The 18,163-nt window shown below is 34.6% G+C and overlaps 2 protein-coding genes across 2 annotated transcripts; both read left to right on the top strand.

Annotated features, from left to right (window-relative positions):
• Positions 1 to 1,723: 1,723 nt before the first annotated feature.
• Positions 1,724 to 3,055, top strand: LOC113766200 (vinorine synthase-like). Its single transcript, XM_027310412.1, has one exon. The coding sequence runs from the start codon at positions 1,724 to 1,726 to the stop codon at positions 3,053 to 3,055; it is 1,332 nt and encodes a 443-aa protein (XP_027166213.1).
• Positions 3,056 to 15,647: 12,592 nt separating this feature from the next.
• LOC113766199 (tropinone reductase homolog At5g06060-like) lies at positions 15,648 to 16,451 on the top strand. The gene has a single exon (XM_027310411.1). The coding sequence runs from the start codon at positions 15,648 to 15,650 to the stop codon at positions 16,449 to 16,451; it is 804 nt and encodes a 267-aa protein (XP_027166212.1).
• The last annotated feature ends 1,712 nt before the right edge of the window (positions 16,452 to 18,163 follow it).

Below are 18,163 nucleotides of genomic sequence, written 5' to 3'. Positions count from 1 at the left end.
ATCATATAGTCTAATAAATGAAAACTATATAATTAGAATAGTTGGAGTACGACTAACAAAAATGGGAGTGCAAATAACATTTTCCTTTCAATTTTCATGGATAACTAAAACAAGAAGTAAACTATATTGTTGTGGACTTGTTTGAAAATGGCAGATCCAATAAGGCTCTATTGAAAATTCTTGTTCCCAATGTCGGAATCATTATGCTATATAAGCCTTTATTAAAGATCATTACGCTAGACAGCCTTTATTGAAAAAAAAGCCTAACTTTTTTTGGTTGTTTCTTGAGGGGGGAAGAAAAAGAAATCAAAAGCCGTAAGGTGAAAAAAGAGCAAGAAATAGACTACATTAAAGTGGTGGACCGGTTTGTCTTATAGAGAAATAAAAATTACTTGTCATTTTCCATTTCTTAGACTGCCTAGCCGGTACCTGCCTGCTTCTCTGGTGCACGGCTACTGTTTCACAAGGGCCTCATAGCTAGGAGACATGTTCATGCACTAAACTGCAGAATCAGTGGTTTTACATATTTGGATTTCATCTTCCTTTTCTGGTTTTGGCTTTTGCAAGTATTTGGATTTCATCCTTCTTTGCTGTTTTAGTTTGCATCTACTGATTGATGTTATATAAATTTAACATCTGGAATTATGGGCTCATTTTATGTATCGGTTTTCAATACCCCATAATATCCTGTCACATGGCAGAAAGGAACCGCTCACCAATGGCAAATTTTTCATGACAAAAAAGATGTATGCCAATTTGATGGATCTATAAATTGATACCAAAATGGTAAAGTCATTCTCTCGCTCAAAATTCACTCTTTACAAATTTCTTTCTCTTTCTTTGAAAGATTGATTACTGACTGAAGTATGGAAGTGGCTCTAAAAATGCATGCACTTTGATAGTTCCTTGTAAATTCTAATTGTACGTAGTATTTTCTGAAATGATATCAGTACGCCATTGTCATGGTGTAATAACAAAATACATAAATTGTGTCAACTCATGTAAAAACATGTCTTTCATTTTCAAATAGATACAATTAACTTATGCAGTAATTGATTTATGGATTTTTCTAATGAGTATTCTGAGGCATTCATTAAAACACTTAAATTATGTCTAACGTCTTATGTTAAATGTGTTATGTGAATACACACACATACTTGTATTTATTGTCTCGCTGCATTTAAATACCTTTTTGAATTAGTTTCACTCTCATAAAAAATTAACGCCTAATACTATCTTAATGAGTGCCCAGGGCAATAGTTAAGCCAAACCCTTGATTCATATATATTCAATATCACCCGCAAAAGAAATCAAATTTCCAATATCAGAAATGCCAATTTGGAATTGTCGGCTCAGATATAGTAATCAAATGTATGGTATAATTACGGTTCTACCATATAAATGACCTTTAAGAGAAATGAAGTAAATCTCAATTCATTTCTATCGTTTCTGGAAAAAAAGAAAAAAGAAAAGTAAATCTCAATTCATGGTTTTTTTAATATATACAAAACTTTTCTGCCGTCTAGCCTCATTTGTTGGTTTTTCTTGCCTTATTCGTTTGTTTCTTTGTTTATTTGTTCGTTCGTTTGTTTCATTTTTTATTAGTATTTCTTTTAGACAAAAGTAGAGCCAATTATCCTACAAGGAATGAATGCATTATATATAGATTATCCTACCATTTTGGCCTGCAACATCTGAGGAAGATCCAAAATTGAATGTCTAAATGGAAGTAGAGATCATTTCCCAAGAAATAATCAAACCGTCACTCCCAACACCTGATCACTTAAAAATCTTCAAAAGATCCTTCATCGATCAAATCACTGGTGGATATCTTGTGAGGTTTATTTCCTTCTATCCGAGAAAGGAGTCAAAGTTGAAGATCAATGAAGTCACAAATCAACTGAAAACTTCTCTTTCCCAAACTTTAACTCGTTATTATCCCCTCGCAGGCATCTACAAGGATGATTCAACAATTGAATGCAATGATAAAGGAGCTCTATTTGTCACGGCCCATGTTCACTGCAACATGAATGAGCTAATAAATCATCCAAAGTTTCAGCAATTCCACAAACTTGGGACCTCTTCAAGATTTTATGGAGATGGATCTTTTCAAGTCTCTGTCCAATTCAATACATTTTCATGTGGTAGGGTGGCAATTTTCACGTGTTTCTATCACATGATCATGGATATCACAACAATTAGTGTTTTCCTGAAATGTTGGGCTGCAATGGCAAGTGGCTCTCAGGATCATGAATCTGCATTTTATTATCCTGAGTACAAATCAGCCGTTCTTTTCCCTGTGAAAGACTCTGTTCCATTTGGTTTTTCAGTGATTATCAAGAGTTTGTCCCTGAATGAAGGAAGAAGTACACGAAAAAGATTCGTGTTTAGTTCAGCAGCTATATATGATCTGAAAGTGAAAGGTTCCAGCGGTCGTGTTCCGGATCCTACAAGTGTTGAAGTTGTGTCATCTTTCATCTGGAAGCATGCCATGGCTGCTGCAAAAGTGGTACAGGGGGTTCAAGAGCCATCTGTGCTAGTTCATGCTGCAGATATGCGACGAAGAATGGTGCCACCTCTGCCAGATTATTCCGCTGGGAATATCATCTCCATGATTATTGCAGAGTATGATGAAATAGATGAATGTGAGGTAAAATTTGGTAGATTGGTGGAACTTCTGAGAATGGTTAAGGAAGAATACAAGAATGAATTTGTGCCGAAAATCCAGAGTTCTAAAGGGTATGATGTTATGATGAAGTTCTTGGAAGACTGGGCCGAAAAATGCAGTAGAAAAGGTCTGAATACTTACCAGTTCACCTGTTGGTGCAAAATGGGATTAAACGAAGTGGATTTTGGTTGGGGAAAACCGATTTGGACTAGTCTGGTTGGGGGTACAGAGGTGGAATCCATGTATAAAAATTTTGTGGTTCTTCTTGATGGATCAGATGGTGGCATTGAAGCATGGTTAATTTTGGAGCAACAGGAGATGGCTATTCTGGAAAGTGATCAGGAGTTCCTTGCTTATGCTTCTCTGAATTCTGGGATTATAAGCTGAAGTAGAATAGGTTGCCAGAATTTATTAGGCATTTGTTTTGCATTCTTGTAAGCTGCTATGCATTAGCCATAAGATAGATATTTCAACATCATTCCGTTTTATCAATAAAATCTCAATCTTGAATTGCTTAATTTCTCCCGTTCTCTGTTTTATTAGGAAAAGTGAAATCAAATTGGAAATGTTACAGTCACAAAGGGTGGGGTATAAATGAGAATATATAGTATTGGGATGATACATTATATAAAGTTGGTGTCCTAATAATGAGTGTACATGGTATCTAGGAATTAAAGAACCTAAATTCAACTTCTCATTTCTCCTTCGGGCTTCTCAAATCCTATCATTTCCCTATTAGAATTTTTTTTGATAAAAATAGAAAACTCCAATGTTTATATAATAATTTAAGGAAATATAGTTGGACTACTGCTTTAAAAATGTGATCACAACCTCCACATTATCAAACTGCGAGTGATGTTAGATATCTTTATCGAAAAGAAGGGAATCTCAAGACTCGAAATTTTGTATTAGCTTCTGCTCTACCTCAGTGTTAATTAGAAATTAGTGGTTACTGGAATCTCTCGGGAAGCATGTGAATGGAAAAACATAGACAGAACCAGGATATAAGAAATTATGCTCTATACATCTTCTTGTTTGTCATCAATTATTTTTACAGGGTATGGTGGACTCCACGGCATATAAGAATGTCTCGTGTGATTTTTTAAAAAATTTTTTAAAGAGCGGGAGGGTGTGATTTAAGAGGTAGGGAGGGAAAAAGAAGAGATTTGAATCGAGGGCTTCAAATTTTTGGAATATCAATCTCAACTGCTTTTTTTTAAAAAAAAATATTTTTTTCTTTTTAAACAAGGGAATGATGAGATTTAAAACGTGAAAGAAATATTTAAACTCAAACCTCTTATTTTTAGAGTCTTAATTTTAATTACTAGACCAAGACTTCGCCTATCCTGTGTACCTTCTTGCTAAATAATTCATGCATGTACCAGAGAAAATTGGGTTAATTCCACTTTGTCCCTTCAAACTTTGGATAATTATCCACTTCAGTCCCTAAACTTTAAAATGGGACACTTAAGTCCCTAAACTTATTATATCTCCCACTTAAGGAAAATTGTTAACAAATCCTGAATGTCATTGATGGTCGAAGTATCCCATTTTATAAGGGTTTAGGGATTTAAGTGTCTCATTTTATAAGTTTAGGGACTTAAGTGGAAGGTATTTATAAGTTTAGGAAGTTAAGTGTCCCATTTTGAAGTTTAGAGATTAAAGTGGATAATCGTTCAAAGTTTAGAGGGACAAAGTGAAATTAACCCAGAGAAATTTTCAGGATTAAGGAGAACCCCCTGGAAGGCCCCTTGACATTTCAGACTACATTAGCCCCTGAAATTGTTCCTCGTAATCATGGTTCAAAACATATTATCAGAACTTAAAAGCTAGTACATCCTGGCCTATCTACATGCAGGTGGCCGTGCTACGTGTTTGGGAGGGCGAGTATTTCTCTTTCAATAGTAAAAAATTTAAAATTAGGCTTACGGTTTTTTCATACTTTTTCAGCTTTATCTTGCAGTTGCACCTCGCAATCAAAGGGTTAATACCACTTTGTCCCCCCAAATTTTGGACGATTACCTACTTCAGTTCCTAAACTTCAAAATGGGATACTTAAGACCCTAAATTTATAAATACCTCCCACTTAAGGAAAATTGTTAACAAATTTTGAATGCCGTTGGTGGTCGAAGTGTCCCCATTTTATAAGAGTTTAGGGATTTAAGTGTTCCATTTTATAAATTTAGGGACTTAAGTGTCACATTTTGAAGTTTAGGAACTGAAGTGGGTAATCGTCCAAAGTTTGGGAGGACAAAGTGGAATTAACCTCGTAAATCATTGCAAATTCTGCTTTTATTAGCACATTACAACACCCCCACCCCCACCCCCCCCCCCCAAAAAAAAGAAGTTTTTTCCACTATTCTATATGAAAAGTAAAAAATACCATTGATAGAAATTAAATCCAGAAGATTTTGAAACTAAACACGAACATTTTTATAAGGTTTTGTAGTGTACCCTAATGTTTTCTTTTATATAGCAATAATCAATGCTTGTGTCATATTCTATTGAACCAAGTGATTGTTGACCCACTAGTTTTGGGATGCTGGTCCAGCCGCCGTCTACATATGTTGCATTTTTTGCCTACATTAAAGATACTTAACAAGAATTATAGCATGTACAATGTGCATTTCAAATAGGTGTGCAATTATACTTCCATTTGTTTCCTTTCGTCCTTCTAATTTTCTTTACTCTGTTCTACATTTCCTTAACGTGGCATCAGTTTGTGAATATTGTTGGAAACCACCATTTTGTTTATGTGTGTCTCACCTTTGGCACATCTCATTTGGTATAGGGACAAGCTCATAGGGAGTAAGCTACTTCAATCTTCGTACCTCAGCGTTAAATTTCCTCCCACACGGCCATCTCCGTTCAGCACCTTGCATACACTTAGCAACATGATCATTTCTAGTTGATCCTAGACTTGACAGTAGAGGCACAGCAAAATTCTGGTATAATGGCCCAACAGGATGCCATTGATCATACCAGAAAAAAGTTCCATAGCCATTACCTATCACCTGCTTGATATGAGGTTGGGCTTTGGGCCTTAGTTTATGGATTTTCCTCCACCAGAACAGCCAAATGGCATTTTGGCACCCCAGAATGAAGTCTTCTTAAGGTGGATGGTGTGCACCCATTTTACTCACATATTGTCCTTCTTGGAACAAATGTTCCAGATCTGCTTGAGTAGTAGACATTGGTTCCACAGGATTAGATCAAACAGTCCCAACCCGCCTTCCTTTGTAGGTTTACATGTATCTCCCAAACATATTTTTGCTTCATGATGCCTCTTGACCTCCCCAGCCCAAAGGAAAGAGGACATGAGACTTTCTATTTTTTTTTATCACTCCCTTTGGTAAAATAAAAGCACTAGCCCAACATAAAAGTGACATAATTTTCTAATTGAAATTGAAATGGAAAGGAGGAAAAATTCTCAATTTTCTCATTAAGTTGTTCGTTTTACATTTTAACTAAATGGTTCAAATCGGATCAAATTGTCCGTTCCTATTTAGTTCAACCGGTTTGACTGGCTGGTCCATGGTCACGAGGGATGATGTGATGTGATTTTGTGAGAATGAAAATGAAATCAAAGTAAAAGTAAGGGTATAATAGGAAAATAATAGTGCCATACCATTGGCTTGTAGGCATTTGGGATCGTACTGTGTAATCAACAGCGGTTTTCTTTCCAATTCTATCATTTACTTATCAAATAACTAAACATTATGAGAGAGCGAAAGACAGACTTGGAAAGAGACTGGGTTTTGGTAAATGACCGCTTTCCCAATGAAAGTTCATTTGTATTACATTAGGCTCTGAGTTTAAGCTTATTACATAAATTCCATGCAAATGCAAAGACACCAAGCAACCTCAAAAACTTGTTGGACTAAATGACGATAAGGTAAGGGTATTGGGCTTGGTATCACAACTAGATATGCTTTGACCTTTTAAGTCAAAGGTGGCAAGAAAAAAGGGCAAAACCCAACGAGAGAGTCCATAAGTTCCTAGTGACACAGATCGCACCCAGCCCGCGTGCGATTGTGCTTGTCCGTGCGCGTGGGTGTCCAATCGGCCAAGTTCCGTAGCACTATACATAGTAGTCTTGACACAAAAGTTGGGACTGTTAGTAGGCCCCCATCTCATTTTTCCAATTCAGTGCCAAGCCTTGTGGGCTTGATTAAGGTATGGAGGTTGTGCCATAATTTGCTAGAATTATGGAGCATATGCTAGAAACTTGTGGAACGTTCTAAGCTATCCAAGAGCCTTGTGGAATGGCCTAGAATCTTGTGGATAAGATGAGACTTGTGTAGAAGTTTCTAGAGTCTAAATGTACATACACATTGTGTAGAGATTTCTAGAGAACATGCTTAGGTGTACACTTTGTAGAATTCTCTAGAGATGTGTAGTGTTCTTGGCTTGCCTATAAATAGGTCCAGTTCTTTTCATTTGTAGCAACCGGGGACCATACTGATTTTCCTTTTGGCCTTTGCTGATTATTACCTCAATTGTTCATTTCTTTTCGCTATGGCCAATAACTCCACACTTATAGCAAAAATCCGGAACTCTCTCATATCTAAAACTAACCCATTTCAGAACTCCATTCATCTTAACTGCAGTACCTCGTAACAGTGGTTGGGTCATATCAGCTTTTACTAGCAGTTTGATATGTTTCCCTTCTTTTCCTCCTGAATGGGATATGAGCACCTCCTTAACCTCCTTGAAAACCATTCCAATTTTCCTTCCAACATCCTTAGAGACCCAGTGAATTGGGAGGTTCCACACTTGTACCCATAGTGGGGCGAATCTAAATGCTTCTGTACTTTCCTCAATTCCTTCCTCCCACGTACTGAGCACTAAGATTTGATTATCAATTACCCATGGTCCTCCATTGAGTATTCTTATTCTGTCATTCTGCTCAGGTATAAAGAACTGGAATAAATTTGGCCCCAACTCGGACATTGATAATTCCTTTGGGTACCCCCAAGCAGCTGAGACAAAATTCTTGACCCCAGTAAAATTTGCCATTTTTTCTCCTCTTATTTTCCCAATGATACTATTTGCACACTCAAAAACTCCTAGATCCACATCATTCAGCTCTAACCACATCCCCTCCTGCTCTAGGCTAGACAAAGCAAACTTTTTTAACACTTCCTCCAGTTCATCTGCCATGGGATCTAGAGCAAACAGACGGGATTCCTCTAACTACAACCAAACAATGAAAAGAACTTGAAAAACCAGTAAACAAAATGACTCAAGCTACTATCTTTTCTACGTAAATGTACAACCAGATAGGCATAATACAACCCCAACCATGCAATGAATGCAGTATTTAAGACGTAGTAGAGGGAAACACACCTATTATACCTGATTTCTTGGTTTCCGCAATGGGCCACTAGTATTTGAAATCTTTCTTCCGCACTACTTTTTGTCTCCTTTAGTGGAGATAGTCAGACAATCTGTTTGTAACCTTTCTAATTACTCCGTGGACTTCAATGAAGTTGGTCCTCTGTTTCTCCAGCTCGAGTCTTCCAACGTTCCCTGTCTTTACAAGGATTCTTGAACTTCTGGAATTGCTCTGTAGTTTTTTGTGTGTAATGTAGCTCTTTTGGAAGTAGAGTGTTTTTGAGTTTTTGAACCTGTGAATTTTGAATTTTGCCGGGCTCTTGCTCCCACCTAGTGGAGAGGAGGATCTCACTTAGACAGGGAAAGCTCTCATTTTAGAGAGAGGTTCACACTGATGTTTTTCACAAAGAAACACATTAGTTATGCATGAATTTATTCATGTCAGGCATTGTCAGTACTCGACTCCACGCTTGCTGCTAAAAGTTTTTTGTCAGCATCATAATAAGCCTAAAACAACATTCGAAGCAAATCTATTCCAAAGCCAAGCACTTCACCATACTTTTGTTTATCTCTTCTGTTGATGATCTTCACAGTGGAGTCTCTAAATTCTTTGTTAATTTTTTAAATTTCTATATCATCCTTGTTAAGCCCAAGAATAAATCAAGCAGACTAGGCAAATTAACATCAAAGCAACTAAAAACGTTGGTATTCAAAAACTTATCAACATTTGATGAATCCATCACAAATTACAAACTTTTACAAGTAGCACACACAAATAGATAAGCACGTGTCTATAAGTCATACACAAGAGCATTCAAACATTAAGCTAGTCAAAAAGTATATTTGAGTGATTTTTTTTGAATTGACGGAGATTTTAAATTTAAGGTCTCCTATTTACAATTTTTTTTTACATTACGATTCAATCCAATTCTTCCCAAACCAGTCAAAAAGATAAAATTGATCAACACAAAATTATCAGTTTACACGTGGTTCATGACATTAGCTTCACAGTAGACTTTATAGATGTGACATGAATTACATAATCCGTACAATTTTACACATATTTCAATAATAAGTTAAACAAATAGACTTTATAGATGTGGCATGGGTTTATACGTATGCCATTGAAAATGAAATTTACTCACTAATTCACGACATTAGCTCATCATAGACTGTCAGATGTGACACGTATAGACTTTATACATGTGACATATTTCATCATTGAAATTGAATTAAGTCAAACTGCTTCATGACATTGGCTTCTTCATAGACTTTATAGATGTAAAATGAGTTTGTACATATTTTATACATATTCACAATCTTCAAAAGGATGAATGACTTAGCTATAGACTAAGTGAAATTTCATCCAGTATGAACTTCAAAAATGGAGGTTCAGCTTGTGTTATACAGTAGAAAGTATACACCTACAAATCAATAGGATATTATACTGCTGAATAATGCATGCAATTATGCTAGCGTATATCTCATTGTACTAGATATTTTCTGAAGTGACATTACAATAACAGTATTGTCATGGCGCAATAACAAAGACTGAAATTATGTCAAAGTATGCAATAATCAATATCCGGTTATAAAAAAGAGACAACCAACTTTTGCGAATGTGGGAAATGTAAATTAAGATGGCCTGGCAAGTGACTAAGTGAAAAAGAAGGAATTCGAGTATGATATTCTATGGTAAATGTAGAAATTTATTTTACTTCCTTACTTGCCTTCGATTAGATGCATATGTGCTTGTCCTTCTATTTTTCAAGTAGGCTCCCGTTGGATTAATTAATTCCTCAAACTTTTTTTTATAAAAAGCAAATTTCACGAACAAATTATTGAAAATAGTCCAACACAATTGGATATATATTACTACTCTAATGGTAGGTTAAACATGAATTAGAAATTATAGATATTCAATTTAACAAATATAATAAATTTGAAAAATTATAAATGGATTTGAAAAATATAAGAAATTTCAAAAGCCAGCTAGTTTGACTAAGATAGTAGTGGATGATAACACTATTTATCAAAAATATATGATTTATACAGTATTATTATTGTTATTGTTATTGTTATTGTTATTATTTGTTTTGCATTTAGTACCGTATTCAATATCACCCCCTGCCAGTCAAACCCATAACAATTCAATATAACCTTTAAACAGAATGAAGTTGAATGTCACGGCATGCTTTCTTACATATTTGAAAATGAGATAAAAAAAATGCAGTTTTGATCTCTAATATTTGAATCAAATTGATTTGTAAAATTGCTAAGTGTGGTTTCCAAAATTTCTAATTTTAGGCAATTCTAGGAAAATGGAAATTGAACAACTTTTAATGATCAAAATCAAATTGTAATTAGTCAACAATTTTGACTTTGTATTTTTGGTTCCTGACGTATGGATTTTGAATTATTATAGTCCCCTAGGTTTCAAATAATGAAAGGTTAAATATGAAATAAGGTGTGTATTCGATATATGTACTAGTAATTCTAATAAAAGAAGTCATGAAAAGTAATTAACATTTCTTTTGGTTTTATTTTATTTATTCATGCTATTAATTTCTCAAATATTTTTTTCTATTCTGCGTATTTGAAATTAATGCTTTTGCATACTTCATCTTACTGTCTCAAACTTGGCATAATGTGCGTACTTACTGTTTTGCACTATGAATAGTTAATTGATAATCAGTTCTATCTTTTTTTTTTTAATTTACATTGAGAAGTAAACACTCAATTAAATATTTATTTAAAATATATGCAATATGTATTATGTATAAATTAAGTTGATTACCTAACAATTTTTTCTTTTTCTTTTGGCATATCGGTAGGTTATCGATTGAGTCAAATGAAAAAAATATCTTGAGAAGGCCATTCTTGAGTCAAATATCTGGAAAAGAAGGCCATTCTTGAGAATCCAATTTATTCCTGCATGGAAAATGTGAACTTACAAATAGTTCATCTTTTTATCTTTCACAACAATATTTTATACTATGGTCATCAGTTCTAATTCAAGATTATTAGTAAATGATCAATTGCACAAGAGCCCAGTAAAATTGACCTTAACATGAAAAGTTTAAATCTGGTCAATTGCATGGCATCCAACTATTTATTGATCCATTAGTTACAATAATTCTCCCATAACTTGAGACTTGCCAGGGAAAGAGGTAAGAGGGAAGTGATTGGAATGGTTCAGAACAATAAATATATGAAATAATTTGTACAATTTGATAGTATAGATGTGCAAAGAGCAGCACTTTACAATGTTCATGACCAATTGGATCCTGACGTAGCAATAGGTACCAGAGGACAAAGTGTTGGCAAAAAATAAGTTACTGTTTATTCAAAAAGGAAGTGGTTCAAAACGAGATTTTTAGCACGAAATTGGAACTGTGAATTTTTTTTTTGGAAATATTTTCACTTGGGACGATTGTCCATTCCTACCCAGTTTTGAACTTAAGATGGTGGTTTAGTTTGATATGATATGAGAAGAAAATGTGGAGGATGACAATTTGGGTAGGAACACAACTTAATTCCTAATTAGTGGTGTGGTAGGTGTGTTGAATCCAACAAAATAAAATTTCCTGCTCAACAAAAATATAAATTTACAAATAGTAGTGAGGAGGGTAGTATCCATAGAAACTGGTGAATTTATTCCCTTTGCAATTTGAGGAATTAAAATGAAGATTTTGGAGAAATTAAATCACTCAACTAATAGTAAAGAAAATAATAGTGAAAAATTTAGGTAAAACCAAATCAATAAGGACAAGCTTCTAGTCAAAAAGGTAATCTCAACTTTTGGCTCAAACAATTGATCATTGATGCAAAAATAGATTTATATGTTCATGAATAAATTGGTTATGGTTATCAACAAACTTTGACTCCACGTCTTTCTTTATTTTCTTGACAATTAAAACAAACTCTTTAATTACTTCACTTGACAACAGACAATCCTAAATAAGTTTTTAGGATTTTATCTATTGATAGAACTAAAATTTAGAAAAGCTACTAAAATGTTCTCACTAAAATTTTCTAAAATTTTAGAAGAGCTACCAATTCTAACCAATTCTAATCACAAGTAAAGCTCATTTATTCAATTGGATTAGATTATATATTTTTCTGACACAAATCCAATTATATATGTCAGTCGCCACAAATATTAAAATAATAAAAAAATTACGAATTTAATATTTGAATTGGTAATAAAATATTTAGATAATTAAATAATGGTCAGTTATCTAATCACCCAAAATAATCCTAGACAATAATTTCAAGAAATATATGAATCCTCATGAATATATAAAATAATAAAAATAAATTCGATCTTACAATTATTGTAGAGCCAAAATCTTGATTATTTTTCAACTAGAACAACGCCTTACCTTTTTGTCATACAGGAAATCAATCAAGAGAAAAGTAAAACTAGGGTGTTTGTTCTTGAGAGAAATAATGAACAAACGCGAAAATAGAAGTGCCGAGAGTTCAACTACTAATAACGTAAAATAGCTGTTGAGTGTTGACTGAGTCCTATCAAAAAAATATATATATAAAGCATGTGTCAAAACTCCCAAAACATCAATGTTTCAATAAACACCAGAATTAATTGTGGCCCCTACAATTCTTCAAGAGATAAGATTGTTGTTTAATTCCTGAAAATTCTTGATTTCACAGGAAATTCCCTCTTTTAAACCTCTTTTAATCACGAGCCCCTCCCTATATTCATTACCAAAGACAGAATATGAGAATATTTATGAATTAACACAATATTTTACCAAAATTAAGAGAGGAATTTCACAAATGAAACATCTATTAAAACTCACTATCGGGTTTTATCAAAAGACTTCTCAAAGAGTGATCTTTTCAGAATTTCTTTCCCAAAGGGTGAAGAATGCATTTGGGGTATGTTTTTGTCTTAATACCCATTCACAAATGAACATCCTTTCAATCGTGGAAAAAGCGTAGAGAGAGAGAGAGAGAATGGGCAACATGCATTCGTTAACATGTTTTCCCGAAAACCAATGAATGCTTTTCTTGAAAACTCTTTAACTGAAATATGTGAATAACAATTTCATTCACTAAAAATTTGAGCCTGACACTTAATCAATTTTCAAGAAGTGCTGGTTCTCTAAGTTGCTCAAATAAGGTGTTTGTAGAATGATTTTCTAAAGAAAGAAAAAGCATTCACTAAATGAGCTAGTTTCTTAAAAAACCCATTTACAAAATTAGCATGTCTTTGAGAAAATATATTCATTGAATGAGTTTTATGAAAACCATGTTTAACAATTTAAGTACTCTTTGCATGATCCTTTTTAAAATTTTTTTTTCTAGTAGGGATCCTAGGAGAAGGATGAGACCTTAAAAAATGAAGTGACGACAAGAAAAAAGAATTCAAGACCTTTAATTTCTTAAGTTTCAATTTTAGCTATTAGACCAAGGGTTCTTCCACTGCACCGTGCTTTTTCAATTATTATGAGAACCCACTTTGTGAATGCTTGCTTTAGACAAACAATGTATTCATCACAAACTTATTCATTAATTATTGTGATTCGTTTAAAAAATCAGCACTATTTGGGAATCAGCTCCGTTGTCCACCTTTTGGAAATACGTTCAATAGATGCCAACATTTGAGAAGTTCTTTAGAAACACTTTTTTTTTTTTTTTAGTGAATTTAGTCCATAGCATAAACTACAAGGCTGTGGATTCTTAGTGCTCCCCACAATTTCATTCAACTCATCCACTGAAACAAAAGTTGGATCTATGATATTCAAATAGTCCACCACCTTTCCTACACAACTCTTTCTTGGTATGTCTTCAGAAAAGCCACCATTTCGTGATTTAATGTTGGCCCATCTCATGGGAAAAAAAAAGTTACAAAATCAAGGTGCATTTGGTGAACTAACACTTATAATATCAATTCAATAAAGTGTCTTATGTCTGATGGAACCAAGAGTTGACTATTTTTTTTTTTTTTTCAAGAGTAAGCTTGACTAAATCAAGATAATGAAATCAAAATTATTTCAATTTCTAGTTATAAATAATAAATAGGTGGGATTGCACAGTCTATTCATAAAACCACTATCACATAGTCTATTTATAAAACCACTCTGTACGTTTTGATGTTATAGTATGAATGCCTACGTTCTACTTTCAAAAGCGGAGAAGAAAAACCCACTATCACATAAGGGACGACCACATTCTGAATGAATCATGCATTACAACCAAATTTTTCTCACAAACAACACTTACTTCCAATAATTGTACAAACGAATAAAGCAACAAGAAACCAAATCAAATAACACATTCTTCTTTTCAGTAAGAAATAAATACCAGACAAAACAGGATGAGAGTCCAAAGAGGACCATACAAGGTTAAGGGTAGGGATGGTTTTTAGAGATTTTAACGGCTTTTAATGGCCAACACTTGGCCAACCAAGCAAAAATTCACATTGTACAGTGAGGATAACTCTATGAAGAATATGGAATTTGGTATTTTAATTAATACACATATGTATTTAACGAAACATGACACTCAAAAAAGTATGAGAATTCACATGATTATGAAAATCTTAAGACTCCTAACAAAACTTCGTCTGAATTGGATGTGTTAAGCATGCCGCGAAAGTTCATCCTAAGATTAGATCAAACTCTCTATGCACTTCATATTTGCCTTTATTCAAATTGATTGCCTTTTGCCCTTCAGCGCCTGTAGCTGGAAGTCAGATCAGGGATCCAGTTTCTAAGAAGAATACACTCATAAGCATAGAGTATTACAAGCAATTAGGGATGGTAATGAGATAGTTTTGGAACGGGAGAAGCGTTCCACAAAAGTTTCCCTCATCCTTGCCCCATCGTCTGCTCTCCCAAGCCCGAACCCTGCCCACCCCATCCCACTGCCCTAGCGGGTGCATTCGCCCCACCCTGCTTATCATTATTATTATTTTTATTTGATTTAATTTTTTCAATTTATATAGGTCTAGTAATAATTTTATTAATCATTGTTTTGAAAATTTAGCAAAAAATTACATCATTTTATCATAACAACATAATATGTTACTTATTTCATATAATATATTATATAATAACAATAATAATAATATAACATTTATTTCATATTATACATATAAAAATATACAACACACATACAGATATATACATATACATATACATACATATATACATATATTAAAATATAAGCCGGGGAGGGCAAGGGAGCCCTCGCCCCATTTTTAATGCTGGAGAGAAAAATTCCCCCATCCCACCCCAACCCTTGCCATTCCTCCCTAGTTGGGGAATACCCACCCCATTGCCATTCCTACAGGCAATTGAACTGCTACATACACTACTATAATGTAATTTCTCTTTCGATATTTTGCCATTCAATTGAGGTCCATCTATACTACAGTTCAAATCCATTTTTTCTTTGAAAATGACATGAATTAGGTTTTATTATGCAAACTTTTTTTTAACTGTTTTTACTTTACACTTTACATCTCCAAAATACCTCCAAGAAAACAAAGTATTTAAAGAAAATCTCATTACTTAGGCAGTGTTGTGCTATATTAAGGGTGCCATCTAAAAGAGTTTATTCAGGCAATCCATTCCAACCTTGAGGATAACATAAAAGCACTAAAAGAATATCCATGTCAGGGTTTGCAGAAAACAGTTCAAGATGGTCTCTTTCAGGAACAACAGCTCTAGTCACTGGTGGAACTCGAGGAATCGGCCGTGCAATTGTGGAGGAGCTAGCACAGTTTGGTGCCACAGTTCACACTTTATCAAGAAACGAAGCCGAACTCAATGAACGCTTGCAAGAGTGGTCATCCAAGGGATTCAAAGTCACAGGTTCAGTCTGTGATGCATCTTCAAGAGCGCAAAGAATTCAGCTCGTGGAAAAGGTCTCTTCCATCTTCAATGGAAAGCTCAATATCCTTGTCAATAATGTTGGGAGCGGCGGCATAATTAAGCCCATCGAAGAACTTACCACTGAAGATTATGATTTTGTGATGTCTACAAATTTTGAATCTTGTTACCATTTTTCCCAACTTGCTTGTCCTCTCCTGAAAGCATCTGGGATGGGAAACGTCGTGTTCATTTCTTCTGTTGCAGGTTTTGTCAATGCGCGAGGTTTCTCTATCGTGACACCATCTAAAGGTGCAATGAATTTTCTTACCAAGAGTTTGGCTTGTGAATGGGCTGAAGATAACATTCGTGTCAATTGTGTTGCGCCTGGAACTATTAGAACCTCAGTAGGAAAAGATAATACTCTCATTTATGAAGAAAATATGAAGAGAGTGGAATCAAGAACTTTACTGAATCGAATTGGGAAACCAGAAGAAGTTTCAGCCCTGGTAGCTTTCCTTTGTCTCCCAGCTGCTTCCTACATAACAGGACAGATTATAGCTGTCGATGGAGGAATTACTGTCAATAAACTGCAGTGGGACTGATCATTAACTCATCCTATCTTGTTAGTGATGCAACGATCCAGCAACGAGTTGGGGGAACTGTTTCTTGATGTGTGCTATTTTTGCTAAATCTGCAAGTGCTATTTTGTTTATACAAGGTATAAGCAATTGCTTTATACAGTGTACTATTTTTCATAGAGTCATTTGGTGTACTATTTATCATTACTTTGTTGCACATTTTTTTTTCGAAAGACTAGAGAAATAAACTTCGTGTATCTTTATACTGGATTTCCTTGATTTTTTTTTCTTTCAACTTTCAAATCTTAACCTAAACAATTACACAATCAATGAATAAGAGATCATTTTAAATTCTATTAAACTATTCTAGGTTCCCTTGAGCTCTAATGACCTTGTCCTTGGTCTCTTATAATATTAACAAGTTCAAAACAGATTTTCAAAATGACCATATTTTAGAAAAATTTCATATCTCACAATCTAGAACTCGTATCAGAAAACTAAAGATATTGTCAGAAACTAAACTCAAAATACTACTACTTTCAAGAAGATCATAATTCAAAGTTTAGAAAGCTTTATTTTCTAAATCTAACCTAAACCTCATGCAGTAATCTGTCAAAAGGACTTCTAAATTTTAACCACGTAAACTATTTCTAGTTTCAAATTATTTTTGGTTTCAAACAAGCCAAGTTTCACACAAAGCAAAGGTCTCTATCAAGAGTTATCATTTTTCAAAGATCAGTGTTAAACCAGGTTTGATAGGCAAATTTTCAGTTTTGCAAAATATGTAAACTTTTAAAGAAACAAACGTTACTGATCAAGCCCTCCCCCCCCCCCTCTCAGAGCCTAGTGCATATAGGCAGCTCCCAAAATCAACAAGATCATCCGATACAAGGTGAAGGAACACAAGTTGAACAGGTGGAAACAAAGGGTATAGAAGATGCCAAGACTTTATCAGTGGAGGAAACTGCTGAGATGGAGGAGGATAACACATTAGAAGCATCTATTGCTGCTAAGCTTGGATTATTAGAGGGAGAACATGAGAGAGGTTTACTGATTTAGGAGACTAGTAATGACAATGAAAGAGTCCAGGAGGCAGTCAGTAAACAAACAAAAAGATTGAACAGAAAGGTGTATTCTCCCATCAAAACTAGAAGACCCTTAAGAGAGCTGAATAGACAACTGAGTAATCAAACAAGAATGGGGAAGAGGAAAATAACTCTGAGGGATGAGGATATGGAGTGTGAAGGTGGTGAAAATCAGAATGGGAAAAAAGCAAAATCCTTTGAGATGATGGTAGTCCTAGAACCTGATTAGGTGGAGGTGGGGTCCTTCCCTAATGGGGCCCCCAAGGAAATATGAGGCTTGTGGTGTGGAATTGTCAAGGAGTGGGGAGCCCCTTGACAATTCCCCACTTGAGGGAGGTTAACAACCTCCTCTCTCCAGATTTGATCTTCCTTAGTGAAACCAAAAATAGGGAAAAATATATGGATAGAGTTAAAAACTGGTTAAGGTTTGAGCGTAGTGTGGTGACTGAGGCCATGAATAGATCAGGTGGTATGTGTCTCCTTTGGAAAGATGATGTCAAAGTCTTGTCTACCCTCCAAACAGCTTTCACAATTGAAGCTAAGATAGGGGGGAGAGAACCTCGGGATGAGTGGTGGTTTATAGGAGTGTATGCAAGCTGTGATGCTCAAATCAGAAAACAACAGTAGAAAGTTTTGAATGATAGGAGGAAA

The sequence above is a fragment of the Coffea eugenioides genome, chromosome 3, assembly GCF_003713205.1.
Source record: "Coffea eugenioides isolate CCC68of chromosome 3, Ceug_1.0, whole genome shotgun sequence".
Classification (NCBI taxonomy): Eukaryota; Viridiplantae; Streptophyta; class Magnoliopsida; order Gentianales; family Rubiaceae; genus Coffea; species Coffea eugenioides.
Note: the sequence above shows the minus strand (reverse complement) of the source record. Positions and strands in the feature narration are given on the sequence as shown.

Coding starts and splice junctions, on each gene's coding strand:
- LOC113766200 (XM_027310412.1), top strand. CDS start 1,724: ATGGAAGTAGAGATCATTTCCCAAGAAATAATCAAACCGTCACTCCCA.
- LOC113766199 (XM_027310411.1), top strand. CDS start 15,648: ATGTCAGGGTTTGCAGAAAACAGTTCAAGATGGTCTCTTTCAGGAACA.